Consider the following 17,605-nt stretch of genomic DNA (forward strand, 5'->3'; position numbering starts at 1 on the left):
CTCGTCCTATTTTTTCAGTAATAATCACACGTATTTAAAACCTAAATTATGAATTGAACACGATTTTAGACTGTCAATTCATATATAGCCGTTGTTAATATTATTAATAAAGAGAATATTGAGAAAATATTGTCTACTATAATTCACTTAGTTATTAAATTACGTTTGCTAATATTATATGTTCAATATTGCAAATAAATTTATCATTGAATGGCAAAAGTGGGTTTGATATGTCTGGGCACAGCTTACCCTGACAAATTGTAATTGCAACATTATATCTTAATCTTTAATAAGGCGATTAGTGTGTGTATTTTAGTATTTCATCGAGATAAGTGCATTTCGATATCAGGTGTTAGATGTATGGTCGAGGCACTGGAATATAACCTGGAATGTAGAAAACTATGTTCGCTCTACACTTGGATTTATAAATGTTACTTTATTTTAAGAAATCGCAAACGCTTCTATAAAGTGTTATTAAAATAAATATACGCTGTACAGTAATTGATAAATAAATTCGTAATGACATTAAAAGATAATTATTCGTTTAAAATTTTGGATTAGTACTATTTTCTATAATAATTATATAATAATTATAAAGTAATTATAATTATGTAAATAATGTTTTTATATACATAAGTATAATTACTTTATAATTATAATTATGTATAATATGTAAATAATAATTATAAAGTATTTTTCCCCCAAAATAGAATATATATTTATTTTGTGACTTTTACAATTACATAATTGTCGCATCGTATCGATTCATTTTGCAGATAGCATGCGTGCACACTGCACAGTCCATAGTTAGGGCATATTTGTTGTATAGACTGACGATAGTTTAGAAAGCACTTAAATAATTTGGTAACTATTTTAATTTTAGAACGAATATAGTTTATATTCCTATCGCATTATAAATTACAACAATTAATAACGTATTACGTAATAAAAGATTATACAGAATAAAAAGGCCATAAAAAGGCCATAGCATTTGTTAATTTCCATGCAGGATAAAGAATAGTTCAACTGATAATTACCAATGTATATAATTTAATTACCAATACGCCTTACTTGAGTTTTTTGTTGATTTTTCTTAGTATAATTTACATTCCGAACCAGTGGTAACATTAAATTTAAATTAATCTTGTAAAATTGGAATTCAAAAGTAATTAAAGGGCAAAATATTAAAAAAGGCCAATATTATTAAAATATTTTTCTTAAAATTTATATTACAAAAATAATTTCATTTATTCAATTTTATATATATATATTGTTATTTTTTATTTTATTAATAAATTAATGAAAATTATAACTATTATAATCAGACATTGGTATTACCTATGTAATAAAATAAAAAATCAATTCTGTGATTGGTTATATTATAAAAACATACTCAGAACATTGATCAAGTCGCCCGTCGTACGTATACAGAAGGCTGCAGCGGATCAGATTCCATAAACAGCGTTGCAGTAAATTGTGTGCAAAGCGTGAAATGTGATTATAATTCGGTGCTATCTCTTGTCCCTGTCAAAGGCTAGTAATTAAGGAATTTCATTGTTTGAAGTGCGCAATGGTATCCATTGTTAATTGGTATGAATAAATTACATTCACTGCATTGTCTTGGGTAAATGTTAACAAACGATTTAAGAATCTCATGTTTACATCTAAAGGCATATCTTAAGATACTTCATTCAAATAGGCGTTTTATTATAAAAGTAGAAGCTATGAATGTGTTAAAAATTGTAGTAATTATGTATGGCACCCATAATAACTTTATAAAAAAAGTAAAATTGATTAAGGTACTTTTTCCGAACTTGCTCAAAAATTTCCAATTAAATTAACACTGTCAAGATTCGAATTTTATTCATGAGATACGTATTTAAAGTGGAAAAAAATTTTGACCGCGGGCGCTTTCCTTTCAAACACTGAAAAGATTATTATTAAACCTTATATTTAAAATCATTCGAATTTTTTGTACATGTAATAACTATTGCAAAATTAATTGCTCTATAAATCTTCTAGTTGTTGTTAGTTTGATTGTTTGAATGATTGCTATTTTTAACGACGACATTTAAGTAAAAAAGCATGGTGTGGAAGGTCGTATCGCTTTGTATTTTGATCACATATCAAAATAAATTATGCCATGGTTACTTCGTTGGGGCTGGACGTGAGTTCCATAAAATATTAACCTCTCTCCCTATATATCTATAAGCCTTCATGATTAAAACCTGTTTCGGTGCTCAAGTCGGAATTACCTAACATTTGTTACATTAATTTCAAAAACCATAATATTTTAATGGACATCAAAAAAGGAACCCGTCTTCTATATACACAGTTCATTAGATATAGATTCCCAATCACAGTTATGCAAAAACATTAATATATAACATACTGGCTCTTACCCTCCCGTTTCACTAGGCATTACGTAAAAAAGGGGAACAGAATTCAAAAACTTTATCTTCTATAACCATCTACGGACGATTCCGCGGCGATTGGCCATACTCATACCGATACGTTCAGTAGTTTTCACGTGATTCACGCACAAAGAAAAAAATACAAATTATATTAATGTATATAGATTATTAATATCGCAGTCTTACGTACAGGTTTGTATATAATAATTGTGTTTACTTAAGTACGAAATCTGGTTGTGAATAAACCTAATCCATACTAATATTATAAATGCGAAATAAGCTTTTCATTATAATTGCATTATAATTGCAGTATAGATTAAACGAATTCTAAAATAACTTAAGATTATTTTTTAGTGAATGTTCGCTTCGCACAAATGCTCTACACTGACACGAAATATCAAGTACTGAGGGAAGAAATGGTGAAAATGAATACGAGAAATTTAGTGTATCATTGCAGAGCGGATAAGAGTGACTGTGACGCCGCGTTGGCTAAAATGCGATACAAAGCCAGTAAGCATTTCTACGCATTATCTAAGGCTGTGGTCGATTACGTGAAGAATAAACGTCAGGCACGACCTACTGGTTACGTCGGTAAGTAATACAATTCTATTATATAAAATAATAATGACCAAATGCAATACATACATATGCAAGCCAGTCGGGATAGGTGACACCCACTCTTCGTATATTCTATCTCCAAGTAGGAATATTTTGTATTGTTGTGTTGTGGTTTGAAAAATTAGTGAGCCAGCGTAACTACAGGCACAAAAAATATAACATCTTAATTCCTAAGGTTCGTGTATTGGCGATTTAAAAAAAGTATTTAAAGGGCCTTTAAACTCGTTTTAGGTACAGCCACATTTTGTCAAGACAACATCTGCGTGCCGGATACCGACCCTCCCATCGTCTATGGAGGCTGCTTCACACTCATCTCCTGTGGCGGCAACCAAACCTGGCATCTCGATCCTGTTGTTTACAAGAAGAAGAAGAGCAGATATTATTAAGTTATTTTAAATGGAAATAGAAGCTGCTAAAATATATATTCGTGTCATATTGCTCTATGTAGTATTTCTTTAAAACACCCAATAATTACGTATTAATCCTTTGCATAAAACTTTTCCTGTTGACACTCACAGGAAAACTCTTCGTGTATTTGATAGATAGACTTGGTAGTACGGCTTTGTGCAAGCTCATCTGGGTTAGTTCAAACAGTAAATTGTTTAGGGATTAGCTCCTCGTCAATTTACGGAATGAACCACAAACACAAGTGTATGCGAAAATAATGTTGCAAAATACCTAACTCTCATAGTCTAATGGGGCATTCTAATCAATATAGATCAGTACAAGAGCAATGGCTTGCCGTGCTTTTAGATGTTCACTGCTAATTTAACTATGATTGCAACTGACAATATACTGACAATATCTTGACAAAAAAGCCCAATAAACCTTACGAGCCTTACAAGCAAAGAGCAAATAACTATCAAAGTATCAGCAATCTCTCTGCCAAGTAACAAGCTATATCGATTACTATTATCCAAAAAACCCTACATTTAGATCACGTAAAACTTATTCGTAACGCAAATTATATAACAATCTAGCTTACATCCATTCATGCCTATTAAAAAAAGGTAACCAAAACCGCACACCTGTGGTATTGTACCGAAACAATGCATCTCACTTGGCTTCTACAATTATTTAGAGGTATATATACCTATAGCTAATAGCTTTAGATGTTCAGTTAAATTTGAACACTCGTGTAATCTTTCAACTAAGTTTTAGGTATGTTTCAGTGTTAATATTAGTTACTGAAAATGAAACGATTTTTACAATTCGTTACAATATTTTTTGTCTGCAAGATTGTTACTTTAGAAATAAGGGGGAGTGTGATATTAAACAAGTAAGTAGATGATGCCAAATATATATTTTTTATCATTATAAATTTCGTTGGTATACCTACTCAGGTAATTATATATTTAACCTAAGATACCATATACCCTATCTACAAAATAAGTGCTACGACATCCACGAGGAATATGCGATTCTAACCGCATTAGTAATACAATGTCTTCATACAGCTCTCTTCCAGATCGGAGAAGCGAACGGGACAGTAATTAATCTGGAAGTATACCAATATTTACAGTATTTCAGTCATTAAATACCTCTGCACAGGTGCAAGGGAAGATTCCATTGCAATCACGTCCTTGCTGAGTTAGACGTGGAAGGACCTCTTAGGGCGTTTCTCACTCTGAACCATTTTTTTCACGTTTTGTGGGTTGTCAAGGCTATGGATACAAAAATATATTTAAAAAAATGTCAAAGTGAAAAAAAAATATCTTAAAATACTAATATAGCTAATGAGCCACCATAGAAAAAAATATCTTTTTTTTTTTTAAAAAAAACAAGTTCCAACGACCTGCAAAGTAATTGAATTATATACCACCATATATTTTACATATTATAATTATTATATATATCCATTTGTTGTTTTCCATTGAAATACATGTATTTCAATGGAAAACAACAAAACGACAAAATAGCATTCATATTATTAATACTATACTATTATTGTAATTACTACTACTACATTACTTAATTATTACAATTATTAATAATATAACTCTTATGCCTTAATAGTGATACTTCTAAACATTCTGTAATATGTCCAAAAATTATATTTGATATACAGATTGGCAAAAGTAAAACCCGTTGGCGCAGTTGTTAGCAAAAAATTGATTCCTCTAACGGAGTTCCCGCCACCCCACGTTCCGCACTCACATTCTGGCCGAAGACATTTCGAAGACGAGTGCAGCAAACGGCCCCTAGCTCAAGAAGTATATGACGGGAATAAAGTAGATATTATAGGAGACTATTATGACGAAAAGGTGGCAAGGACTGTCGCTACTGTGATCATACCTGATCATATCGATTGTAAGTTGTGATAATCTATACTAATTTTATAAATGCGAAATTAAATATGTCCGTCTGTCTGTTGCTCAAACCACTGAACCAACTTTTTTAAACCACTAAGAAAATTATACATAATATGACAAAACAAGTGAAAATTAATATTTTCATTAACCGGCTTTCAAAAATAAGGATGTTCTCGATTAATCTAGTTTTTTGGTTGGACATTTTTTTTATATTATGTTATTTGACTAAGTTAAGTACCACTCTTACAAAACTCGAAGCGGTAAGATATTTTCGTTAAATTATAAGAAACTAAAGTAAGCTTTAATGAAAAAAATAAAACAGTCGTCACTTCTTCGTCGATTCATATGATCCTTTTTAATAAATAGATTGTACCCAAAAAACCGCTACTTAATTTAAAAAAAGGAAAGAATTATTCTATTTTAATTAAACGAATCCACTAATTTAAAAAATTAGCGATTTTTACTTTGTAAACGGATTATTACTCTTTCCACAGATAAACATTTTCAAGTAACTACTCAAGTGCCATACCTAACATTGGGCCCAATAGAAGCTATAGGCTACCACCCAAGCACATTGAAAAGTGAGCATCCTAGCGAATGTGAGAAGATCTATCAGGACCATATAGCTGAAATGTATTCCGATGAAAGTACGGATTATTCGGAAGAATCTTTGGAAATGGCAAAAATGCCCGTACAGCCTATGACTGCCTCTTTGGAACAACAGTTGAATTATATGTACGATGATGTGTAGAACCCTTTATATGTTTTGTACGTTTGTATATTTGAATACATTTTATATTAATTAATAAAAAAAATGATGAAATATATTGATCCAGTTTTATTATTAAAACATTAATAGAACGAAAAAAGAAAATTGTATATTGATTAAATTTACAAATTAATAAAGTTTTGAATTGTTGCTCCTTACACTATTTAATCTTAAAGCTATATGAGTTCATACTAAAAAATAATTTAAAAACTACACCGGTCCCGCTTGTAAGTTAAATTTGTTTGGCAATTTAACGTCTTTGTCTTTCTCGTCTGCTATTTCATCTGTCTCGTCGTCATCAAAATCATCTATATCGAGAGGATTTCTGAAATAAAAAAGGGTTCAATTATAAATACATATAAAGCAATAACGTTTTATTTTAAAATAAATAATTGCTTTAATTATATCAAACTCCTGTTATTTTTTTTTAGCAAAATCTACTACAAGCATTGCTATTATTATTATTTAAACTTTGATCTTACATAAAGATAACTTTTGATATACTTACTTATTCCAATCAATTTTGTGTCGTTTCCTGAAATAAAAAAAAGGTTTTTATTTAAATAAATATTTTAGTTAAATATATTAACGAAAAATCAAATTAACCAACGGGCTACGACACATTATCTGAAATTAATCTCACCTGTTTGTAGCGATGTAATCCTGATCCATATATTCTTCTGATATTTCAACGGAAAGAGGCTGTCCGCGGTGATCTTGTAAGATGCCGAAGTATCTCGGTGCTCGGGTTACAGTAAACAAAACACCTAAGCAAACAAACACAATGACTATATAATTTGGTTGCACTCGAACTTTACCCTTATTTTTTTCACGCAGTGCAAACCTTGATAGAGGTACCCAGACCTCTCAGGGAAAGTATTCGGCTTATGTGGGATTATTACTCACTAAAGCTACTGCAATGGCCGTCTTCGACACAGATTGGCGATGCGGAACCGTATGGATATGATACATTGACAACCCTTTTTTTCATATCCAGGGGAAACCTTCAGAAAGATACCGGTGCTAGAACCACAGCCATAGCTGTCTTCGGCACGGTTCGAGAGGCTAAGGGATTTTGCTGATAACGCACTACGCATCCACGGCTGCTCAAGCGTAGTACGTACGAGAACGCAAGGTTAACCCAGCTGTCATGCTCCTCAGGGCTTTTTGAAATGGGATACGTAAAGGCTTAATTTTATAACCCGAGCGCTGGGGCTATATGAGGGCCGACGTAACCCCTCGTTGTATCCGCTAAAGAGAATCGACAATCTCCCCTTCCCGTTCTATCATTTCCTCGTGGACGATGACGGTCTCACAGAAGGAATCTACGGCCTTCTACGGCATACCCTTCGGAGAATCACAGACATAGTTTCTCGCAGGGAGAGGTCTCGTAGGTCCCCGTGAACCAGGATCGGCCTCTTCACATTTCACGTGAGGTACGCCTTCAACCTATTCTGACCGTATCCTGTTCCACGGCACAGTGGTGACACATTCATGGTCGTGTCACTTCGCGTCCAATCTTACACAAGTATACAAAACAACCACGATCGATCATTACCTGTGTATCAACTTTTACGCTGCGTGTGTGGTTATCGTAGAGTAATACATACAAACATGTGTTGAATTAAGAACTAATGACGTAATGTGAATTATTGCTTAGTTTTTATTTAACTGAAACAATTTGATACTCACTGTCATCTACACTGTAATATCCTTTGAATAATAAAGACAAAACTATTAAAACAATTTGGAGCTTTAATTGTTTTTCACACATTTTCAAGTTTTTTTTTTATATCCTAACCCTTTAACCCTTTAAATATTACTTTTACTTCAAAAGTCACCGTACTATTACTATGACTATAACTTTTGAGTGAAAAATAAATTGCATAAAATTGAGTCCAAATTTTCTTTTTCGTAATTACGTTCTCACAACTTCCTCTATGTTAAAGTTTAGAAAATAAAAGTTGTTGACCCAAACTTATCCATTGTTGAAATCGTTGTTTGATTTAGTGTTTAGAAATAACGCGTGACTTGAAAACAGTTAATGGCGTTATAACACTTGAACTATGTTATAATCACCTACACAGCATAATACTAAATCTATATGTTTTTATTTTTTTTTGGATTTTAATTCAGAAAGAGCGAGGGTATATACTTAACTATTTGTTGATACTTTTTTTAAAAACATGTCCATCAATTCAGATTAAGAATTTTAAAAATACTGGCGATAATGCTTTACCCTGCTGAAGTACTTGCACTGGCTGTTACTTAATACTATAACGATATGTCTTAAGATTTTACAAAGCATATTCGCAACTTAAGATAAGCATGACTTTTTATCAAAATTTATTCTCGCGCTGTGTTCTTAGAAAATTTATATACGAAACAAACAAAGGCAATAATATGTTTATTATTATCGGTAACTCTACGAAAAAGGGGAATAAAGTAAAAAATACATGATCCTTGAAAAACCAAATTGGTTTTAAACTTTATCGACACCCCCATGTTGAAGTTAACATAAAAAAATGCATATAAATTAATATTTATACATAGTCATCTATGAATATCAATATATTCAATGTTAATATGATTTCTACATTCTGTATGCAAAAAAAATGGAGAAAAAAGTTTAAAATTTAAAAAAATATTACACAGAACAGACACATACCTATGTAGATTCAAACTCAACGTGCATATTTAAAAATGTTAAAGTTATAATTGAATTTATTAATTTAACACACTTTGTTTTCTCTAATATTTACTTGTTAGTTGCTCTATGTTATTCTTATGACAGGATCGAATACTAAAAATACTATGAATTTAGTCTGTATGTGAACGATAATTTAAATTTAGCCTATACGCTTAGTCTGGAAATAATGAGAAGTATATTACAAAACTGTCAACTGAACAGAGTCGCTTATTCTTAGAAATATTGAAAATATTATTAATAGAATGAAATAAAAAAAAATAAAAAAATAGAATCACGTATAACGCAACAAAAAGTTAACATGTATCGCATTCATTTAATAAAAAAAAAAATAATAGTCATTAACTAGGATTGAAAACCTTAGACAATTATCGTCTAGCATCTCAGTTATAATTAAAAAATCCTTTCTTACTCACGATGCTCGTAGTTATCGACTTAACATAATTACGTATCGCATAAATTATGTATGCACATTTACGTGGTTTATTAGTTGGCACGCCGGTATATTGTAATGTAATTACCAAATACCAGCCCGTATATTAGATGAAATTGAACCAAAAACCTTAGCAAGTAATATAAACGAACACTCATTACATACATCACATTACATTAGCAGCCTGTACATTTTTCACTACAAGGCTAAAGCCTCCTCTCCCTTCGAGGAGAAGGCTTGGAGCATATTCCACCACGCTGCTCCAATGCGAAGAGGAATGCACATGTGGCAGAATTTCGTTGAAATTAGACACATGCAGGTTTCCTCACGATGTTTTGTATGAGATGAGTTGTAAATACAAATTAAGCGCATGAAAATGCAGTGGTGCTTGTCTGGGTTTGAACCCGAAGTCATAAATCTAATTACAATGTTACATAACTTTAGACAAAAATATTAATTATCTTAATTTATTAAATAGCCTTTTTTCAAATAGAAACAAAATGGGCAAAGTTCTAATATTTAAGGAGTAAATATAAACAAAATGTAAGAGAACATTAACTTATTTTATATTTATTTAATTGTTCATAAAATTATCTATAGAACAAATTTCCTTCCCCTCCCCACAGCCGTCGTCCGCCGTAGCCAATCAATTCTTGGCGTATCGAGTTATACTTTTTGAAAAACAATTTCTTGAGAATCCGTTTACGACGTTTGTCTTCTTTTAAACAAGATTCCAGTTTATCCATACATACATCTTCTCTGTAAAAACATTATAAAACAATAAGGTTCAAAATTGTGAAACAAAATACCATCCTTACAACTTGAGAAGAACACAATTTCTAAGTAAAATAAACTATAATTAATTTGGTACGAGTAAACAGTAAGGTTAAGCAGAACACCTTAAACTGCAGCTAAAAAGCAGGATAATAATTAATTTCATTTTAAATAAAATTTTCTCTTATCATAAAAAGTAAGTGCTAGAAAACGGCTAGGTTTCAAAGCGGGAATTACAGTTGTATAAATTTAAATTGTTCATTGATATTCGGCAAACTTCAAGTTCAACACGTTGATGGAAACACCTATGACCTCCACAAAGATCACTTCTCACATTACAATACGCACCAATGTAAGCAAATACTTGTCGTATATCCTTTTTACATGCATAAAACTCGTTTAATTTTGAAATAATATTCACAAATTATTTTTTTGACTAAAAAATAACTGGTAAACTTTATTTTACCACCAATTACCAACATTTTTATGATTTTTTTTTTATTTTCTTCTTGAATTAACTTACTTATAATTTTGATCAAGTAACAATTTAATTGGTTCTGTTTTTGTATATTTATCAGGAAGTCTGGACCCGGGGGGCATTTTAGCCAGTTCCTTCATTACCCCCATAATGGTGTTTTCAAGTTGAGCTAATTTTGGAACCATAAGCCTTTTGATAACCTGTATAAAGAAAGGTAATAATAACACCAGAATATTGCACGTGATACTAGATTAAAAACAAAAAAAAATCATACTTTTCCACATTTATTACCGGTTTTACAGGGTGTTCTGAACCTCCTGCCAAGATCCATGTTCGGTAAATTTTGTATTTGTGTTATAACGTTTGAAAATGTGCCTACAGCTGTATTTTGCTCTGTAAAGTATTATTTATTATAAAATAAATTAAAAATATACATATATTAAACGTATAGTACAATTTTAAATACATCTACTTCCATTATCAATTTATAATATATATTTTTTAAATGTCATATTTTAAAAATTAACAAGTATATATTACTCATTTTATCTCTTCTTGTTTTGCCTACTCGAGCTATATCCGGTTTATTGAATTCATCTGAACTCTTGTCACATAGTACACAATTCATTATAACGATTAACATAAATAGCACCTTAATCAAAAATGTTTGCAAAATCATTTTAAGTGAATTACATGAAGTGTCGAAAACCAGTAACGACTAAAGATTTACCTCAAGCTGTTTATAAACATGTTGCTTTAACTACGTTATTGAATGAATTGGGCAATTATAGCGTCATGAATTATTGTTTGTAAACATATTTAAGTGGCATTAAGTTTACCTACCCTCGGAAATAGATCTAATAATCTAAAATGTATTTAAAAAATTTAAATCAAAATCAAAATATACTTTATTCAAGTAGACTTTTACAAGCACTTTTGAATCGTCATTTAACTATTTAAAGTAAAGCTACCACCGATTCGGAATGTAGATTCTACCGAGAATAACTGGGAAGAAACTCAGTAGTTAAGTTACTAAAAATACAGTCATGTTAGTTAAATACAATTATATAAGTATGTCATGTCTGCAGGAGACATGATATACTGGAAGTCGACAAGCATTAACTCCACGCTCTTTTCAATCAATATAATATTGTACCGATAATATGCCTTCTTTACCAATGTTTTTTTTACAATTGACTTGAATCTATGAAACGGCAAAGTTAAAAATGTTTGGGGAATTTTATTATAGAAGCGGATACCTTGCCCCAAGAATGATTTATTAACTTTGCTGAGTCGGAAACTTGGCGTTCTAAGCTTATCCTTACTTCTTGTGCACATACAATGATTATCACTGATTTTATCAAAGTGATCAATACTACTGTGAATATACATAATATTGTTGTAAATATTATGTGACGCAACAGTGAGTATTCCTACTTTGTTAAAAACATCCCGAGTCTCTAGCTCCAAGATTATAAATAGACCGGATTGCTCTCTTTTGTAAAATAAAAACAGATTAAATATCTGCAGCATTACCTCGAAGTAATATGCCATATGACATAATACTGTGAAAATAACCAAAATATACTAGACGAGCGGTATCAATATCAGTTAGTTGTCTAACTTTTCTAATCGCGTATGCTGTGGAGCTGAGTCTTCCTGTCAGGGTTGATAAATGAAGACTCCACTGAAGTTTGGAATCCAATGCTATTCCCAAAAAAACCGTAGTACCTATCGGCTACATCTAGACGGCCACCATTTAAAGATATATTATAATTTTGCTTTCTAACATTGGGTAGGGTAAAAACTACACATTTTGTTTTTTGAGTACTCAAAACTAAATTATTTACTGTAAACCAATCGTGTATCTGTGATAATGCACCGTTCACATCGTCATAGTCATATCATAGTTTTTTTCCTGTCTACCTTAAAAATCAGCAAACAACACTATATCACAAATACCTTTAACATAAAAAGGAAAATCATTTATATATACTAGAAATAGAAAGACACCCAAAATTGATCCTTGTGGAACACCTATTTTTAACGTAGATCCAGAAGAGTTTATGCCATTAATGAAAACTTGCTGGACTCTTTGACTTAAATATGAAGCAATGAGTATAACAAATACCCAGTGTCTAACCGTTTTTATAAATCAGAAGAAAAAATTAGATTTAAATGGATACTTTTTTTAAATCAATTTTTGTAGTTGCATTTTCGACTTATTTTGAAAAAAGCTATAAAACGTGATAACTCGAAAATGGTTCACTTTTACTACATGCATATGGGGATTAAAATTATCGCAAATAGTCACCCCTATTACCTCCTACCAGGAATACGTCGAATTACCTATAACCCTGTATATAATATAGTTAATTTACTAAGCATATTAAAATAAATTTATCAAAAGGTATTCTAATATCCAAATATTAGTGTCAAATTTTTTTTTTGTTTCATTTGATGTTGAAACACTTGGACCTTGAAGTAATAGTGCTTAAAGCTTAACGAAAAGTATAGCACCTCGTCTTATTGCCTCCACTGGTGACAGGAGAGCTAGTTCGATTTTTGCCCAGAGGATCGGAATTACGATTCAACGGGGAAATGCTAGCATTTTTACTCGGCCAAGATTTATATAGTAACAATTTTAATTCATATTTGTATATATTTAAGGACTTAATAATTCTTATGTAAATAAATTATAGCTGCAGTGGTTTCTGTTTTTAAAATGTCTGATATTGTCACTGTCACTTTGTTAGTTGACAGTTGACGACAGCTAGTATAAGTGTATTATCTATGGTTGACGCTAACTTTTATTACTTACTATTATGAGGTTATCCTTTTAAATAAAAACACCGTTGTTTTTTCTTCTTTACTAACTAAATGTTGTTATTATATTTATAATACCAGACACTTTAAACTACGTCATAAATGGAAGAAAATGAAGGAAAATCTATCGTGATAGAAAAATGTTTTTCTACATTTACCTTGATAAAAGAAAACATAACTGTCCTCGACCTGAGCAATAATTATAATAATATCATAGAAAAGAATATGCAGCTACCTATAAATCTAACTGAATTATATTTAAAGCACAATGAACTTACTGAAGTGCCTGTTTCAGTATTAAATCTTGAAAAAATTAAAATTCTAGATATTTCGTTCAATAACATACAATACTTTGATGATACTCCAAACTTTTACGAAACAATTGAAAAATTAAATATATCTAACAATAAACTATTGGGTCCTCCGTACTGGATATGGTCAGAAAAATGTAAACATTTATTTGATGTTAATATAGGATTGAATATGAACATAACAAAATCTCTTGACAATGCTTATTTTGAAGAATTACTCAAATATAATACACTAGTCACTAGGATAACAATTAATAATTGTATGTTAATAAAACATTTAAAGTTATTAGGTACATTTCCAAAAGCAAAAGAGCTTATCCTGGGGAGTTCTGAATTGAGAAATATGTGTTTTACAAACAAAATTGAAGAAGTGCCTTTTAATGGTTTAGATAAGTGTTGTGATATAGAAATATTAGAATTAAGTAATACAAATATTTACAGTATTACACATAATATAAATATTTACAAAAATTTAAAGAAAATTAATCTTTCGTTAAACAAATTATCTGGTCTTCCAGAAGAATTTTGCAGCTTAGTTAAGTTAGAAGTGTGCATTTTGTCATGTAATAATTTATTATACTTGCCTGACAACTTTTGTAAACTCGATAAATTAAATAGCCTTTTGATTGATAGCAACAGCTTGTGCATGCTTCCTGAAAATTTATGTCGATTACCAAATCTTAGCAAACTAGACTTGTATGATAATTATCTTTATGAAGCACCAGATGAAATAGAAAAGCTACTGGAAATAGACCTGGCACAAAATTATTTTGATGAGCCAGATAGTGTTGATTATATAAATAAAAAAGGAAAAATCAGATTAAGCCAACGCGAAAGATATGATGGAAGGTAATAAAAAAATAAAAAAAACTAACATATTTAATCAATAAGTAAAGTAATTATTGTTTCTGTATTTACTTTATTAAAGTCCTCTTGACGAAATTCTGAACACCGACCCCAATCAATAATAAATAATCATGTGTGGTAAATATAGTGTACAAGCAGGAGTAATTTCTCTTTTAGTCATAGTGTGACACAACAGAGAACAAACAGGATATATATTTAGATTCATACTAGTTTCTACCTACATATAGGTGACAAGGAATGGCAGGTGTGACATATGTTTGGGAAAGCGATGCATGCAATGTGTAAAAGTAACAAAGGTTCAATTTAAGTCAGTGATTACTAAACAATCTAAATTTGAATATCAACATAAAGTGCGATCAATACATTTAATGCAATTTTTTTTTCTTTATAGAAAATTAGAAATAACAACAGCAGAAAGTGAATATTCTAAGGATGAGACTGATGATGAACTTTTGTTCAGCGAAAAAAGTGAAGAAAAAGGTAAATGTACTCACTTAACATAACTAGCTTTTAATTTGAGGCATATTAAGAAACTCGTATGACATTTATCATAATTAGACAAAAGACATAAGCAACATCTTTAATAAAAAATATGATATTATAACTCATGTTCTTACTAACCTAATAAAATACTTTCTATAAAAAATTATGCTGTTTTATCAGTTATATTGAAATAATTGCAGAAGCTGATAACAGACCACTCAGTTCTCCCGAAGATTGGGATTCAGATGAATACTGGATTCCATATTTCTCACGTCAGTCAAATGTACCACAATCAGAATGGCTTTACTTTGTCAAGCAGAAAATGAAAGAAGGCAACTTCTGTCCCATGGATGCCCACCCCATACCTATAGCTGATAAAGTTAAATATGAAAAACTGTGCCATCCTCGAACTGAATATGAATCAGATGGACAATTTGATGATTATTCTGGTGATGATAGTTGATATATATTTTTTTTTCTCACTAATATTTTCTAACTAAAAATGTCAAAATCATACAAGTAATGTATAATCTTATTGTACTGTAATTTACATACTAGTAATAATAATGGACTGACTACCTCATTTATTTGTGCATGAATATATTAAATAATTAGCTGTATTGAAGTAAAATAACTTGGAAAAAAAGATTTAAAGATACTTTATCTCTTCTATAGTAGTAATGTTATTGTTAATTTTTTTATATAACTTAGGTATCCTATAATTATACATAATCATTGCTTAACAAAAATAAAATCTGTCAGTTTCCTTTTTTTTTTTTTAATGTCAAATATGTACATATGATTTTGGGGACCATCTGTAAAAGATTCCAGACTGAAAAATAATTTTGTGTTGTATCTCATTCTGCAGTAAACTTAATTTTGTTTTACATGTAGTTCTTTGCATGAAAGGAGTGTTTTATAATTATTACAATTAAAATTTCTAGATAACAATGTCAACTCAATAAAAATAAATCATGGTGTTTATTTATTACTATTAGATACTAATATTTTCGTATATTACATAGATAAATTAATTTCACCTAATATTTCTTCATGAATATTGTTCCGGTTTTCTCTTGTCACCTAGAACAAAGCCTACATTAAAAACATTTACATAACTATATACATATAAATAACATTGATTCTTATCTTGTTATAATCTGTTGATTATTGTATAATTGTATTTCTCTTTAAAATATGAAAAGTAACTTAAGGTATATACATATAAGTAAAACCATAGGCAACAATTGTTGAACTTTTCTAACAAAAGTTTCAGTAATTTTTAAAATAATGCTGAAACCCTGTACTTACAGTCCATACTTTTGCCATACTGTTAGTCCTTATAGATTCTATAAGAGGATCACTCTTCCTTAGTGGTATTGTGGCCAACACATAAGTCTTTGAATCTGGAGCAAAGATTTCCTTTATTCTAGATTTAAAATTGGAACTAAAGAACTCCATTTTTCCTATCTCATCAATCACTACTAATGATTGTAATACTTTGGTCTGTAAATTATAATGAATATTTGATATATTATTTATATAAACTATTTTATAATAAATTACTTTATATAAATAATTACGTTATTTATAGAGGGCAAGGCTACATTCTCAAATTCTTGTATGAGGACACCATATTTCCCTACAGTATATTTTGAAGGAGACTGAAGCAAATTTTGATCTCTGGCAAGGCGTCCTCTTGTACCATCTAAAGTAACAACATCGAAGCCTTCTCTACATCTGTTTCGTCTAACTTCTTCAGTCAAGAATCCTATAGTTTTAACACCCTTCGAATTTAATAAGGTACACAGTTTCTTTACTAAAGTAGTCTTGCCAACTCCTGAAAAATAAATTACCAAAACCTACAATAAATTTAAGAAGGCAGGCAGAAATTAAATAAGATTTCGCGCCTCTTAATACATAACCCGGATCGCCGGTGATGATAAAGAATTTAATGTTCTTTTCCATTACGATTCTTTCCTAGTTCTTCGTATTAAAGTAAGAGTTTAAGTTATTAATTTAAGTTTAAATTTTCTCTTCATAACTTAGTAATATAAACAGGAAACAGCTTATTGCATATGCATGAATATAATATAATATGTCAATTGTCATTTGAGTTTTGACATCTGCGAGCTGTCTTATTTTATCCAAAGATAATATAAATTATATCCTATCAGTTTTGTTGAAAATTCTGGTTTATTATTACTAATCTTAGTACACCTCCGAAATAAATCCCAGAGAGACACTAAGCATGTACCGAGATCATAACACGCTTGCGTCGAAAACTTCAAAATTGAGCTGATGTTATGATGATCATCTTACATAATTGGATAAAAAATAAGAAATTAAAAAGTAATACGAATTTTCAGATTTAAATTTTTTATTTTATTTTACTGACAATGTTATATTTTTTCTTGAGGATAGACGGAATAGGGATTGCTTTAAAAATATTACAATCTGCTAAAATCACCTTTTTTTCTTAATTCTTGTAACTAAATAACTGAGGAAAAAAATAGTAACAGCGTTCGATAGACTATTACTATTTCTCAATTCTCTTTATGATTTCACAGATCCAACGGTATTAATGAAGTTAATTCTACTGGCAGCCCTGGA

General features: G+C 30.3%; 6 protein-coding genes across 6 annotated transcripts; 3 read left to right on the forward strand and 3 right to left on the reverse strand.

The window, feature by feature from the left end:
- Positions 1 to 2,051: 2,051 nt before the first annotated feature.
- Positions 2,052 to 3,429, forward strand: LOC113396929 (uncharacterized). Its single transcript, XM_064215903.1, has 3 exons — positions 2,052 to 2,167; positions 2,769 to 3,005; positions 3,264 to 3,429. The coding sequence occupies exons 1-3, from the start codon at positions 2,086 to 2,088 to the stop codon at positions 3,416 to 3,418; spliced, it is 474 nt and encodes a 157-aa protein (XP_064071973.1). The 5' UTR covers positions 2,052 to 2,085; the 3' UTR covers positions 3,419 to 3,429.
- A 596-nt stretch (positions 3,430 to 4,025) lies between these two features.
- On the forward strand, positions 4,026 to 6,095 carry LOC135193433 (uncharacterized). Its single transcript, XM_064215854.1, has 3 exons — positions 4,026 to 4,042; positions 5,101 to 5,342; positions 5,839 to 6,095. Exons 1-3 carry the CDS (start codon positions 4,026 to 4,028, stop codon positions 6,093 to 6,095), a joined length of 516 nt encoding a protein of 171 aa, XP_064071924.1.
- Positions 6,096 to 6,238: 143 nt separating this feature from the next.
- Positions 6,239 to 8,096, reverse strand: LOC113396928 (uncharacterized). Its single transcript, XM_064215920.1, has 4 exons — positions 7,806 to 8,096; positions 6,757 to 6,880; positions 6,622 to 6,648; positions 6,239 to 6,438 (listed from the first exon to the last, which is right to left on the reverse strand). The coding sequence occupies exons 1-4, from the start codon at positions 7,885 to 7,887 to the stop codon at positions 6,324 to 6,326; spliced, it is 348 nt and encodes a 115-aa protein (XP_064071990.1). The 5' UTR covers positions 7,888 to 8,096; the 3' UTR covers positions 6,239 to 6,323.
- A 1,708-nt stretch (positions 8,097 to 9,804) lies between these two features.
- LOC113396971 (uncharacterized) lies at positions 9,805 to 11,331 on the reverse strand. Its single transcript, XM_026635075.2, has 4 exons — positions 11,046 to 11,331; positions 10,780 to 10,898; positions 10,551 to 10,705; positions 9,805 to 10,012 (listed from the first exon to the last, which is right to left on the reverse strand). Exons 1-4 carry the CDS (start codon positions 11,182 to 11,184, stop codon positions 9,844 to 9,846), a joined length of 582 nt encoding a protein of 193 aa, XP_026490860.1. The 5' UTR covers positions 11,185 to 11,331; the 3' UTR covers positions 9,805 to 9,843.
- Positions 11,332 to 13,305: 1,974 nt separating this feature from the next.
- LOC113396989 (leucine-rich repeat and IQ domain-containing protein 4-like) lies at positions 13,306 to 15,644 on the forward strand. The gene is made up of 3 exons (XM_026635111.2): positions 13,306 to 14,491; positions 14,901 to 14,989; positions 15,193 to 15,644. The coding sequence occupies exons 1-3, from the start codon at positions 13,434 to 13,436 to the stop codon at positions 15,453 to 15,455; spliced, it is 1,410 nt and encodes a 469-aa protein (XP_026490896.2). The 5' UTR covers positions 13,306 to 13,433; the 3' UTR covers positions 15,456 to 15,644.
- A 305-nt stretch (positions 15,645 to 15,949) lies between these two features.
- Positions 15,950 to 17,062, reverse strand: LOC113396943 (nucleoside-triphosphatase THEP1). Its single transcript, XM_026635030.2, has 4 exons — positions 16,918 to 17,062; positions 16,576 to 16,832; positions 16,304 to 16,498; positions 15,950 to 16,075 (listed from the first exon to the last, which is right to left on the reverse strand). Exons 1-4 carry the CDS (start codon positions 16,958 to 16,960, stop codon positions 16,010 to 16,012), a joined length of 561 nt encoding a protein of 186 aa, XP_026490815.2. The 5' UTR covers positions 16,961 to 17,062; the 3' UTR covers positions 15,950 to 16,009.
- Positions 17,063 to 17,605: the final 543 nt, after the last annotated feature.

The sequence above is a fragment of the Vanessa tameamea genome, chromosome 9, assembly GCF_037043105.1.
Source record: "Vanessa tameamea isolate UH-Manoa-2023 chromosome 9, ilVanTame1 primary haplotype, whole genome shotgun sequence".
Lineage (NCBI taxonomy): Eukaryota > Metazoa > Arthropoda > Insecta > Lepidoptera > Nymphalidae > Vanessa > Vanessa tameamea.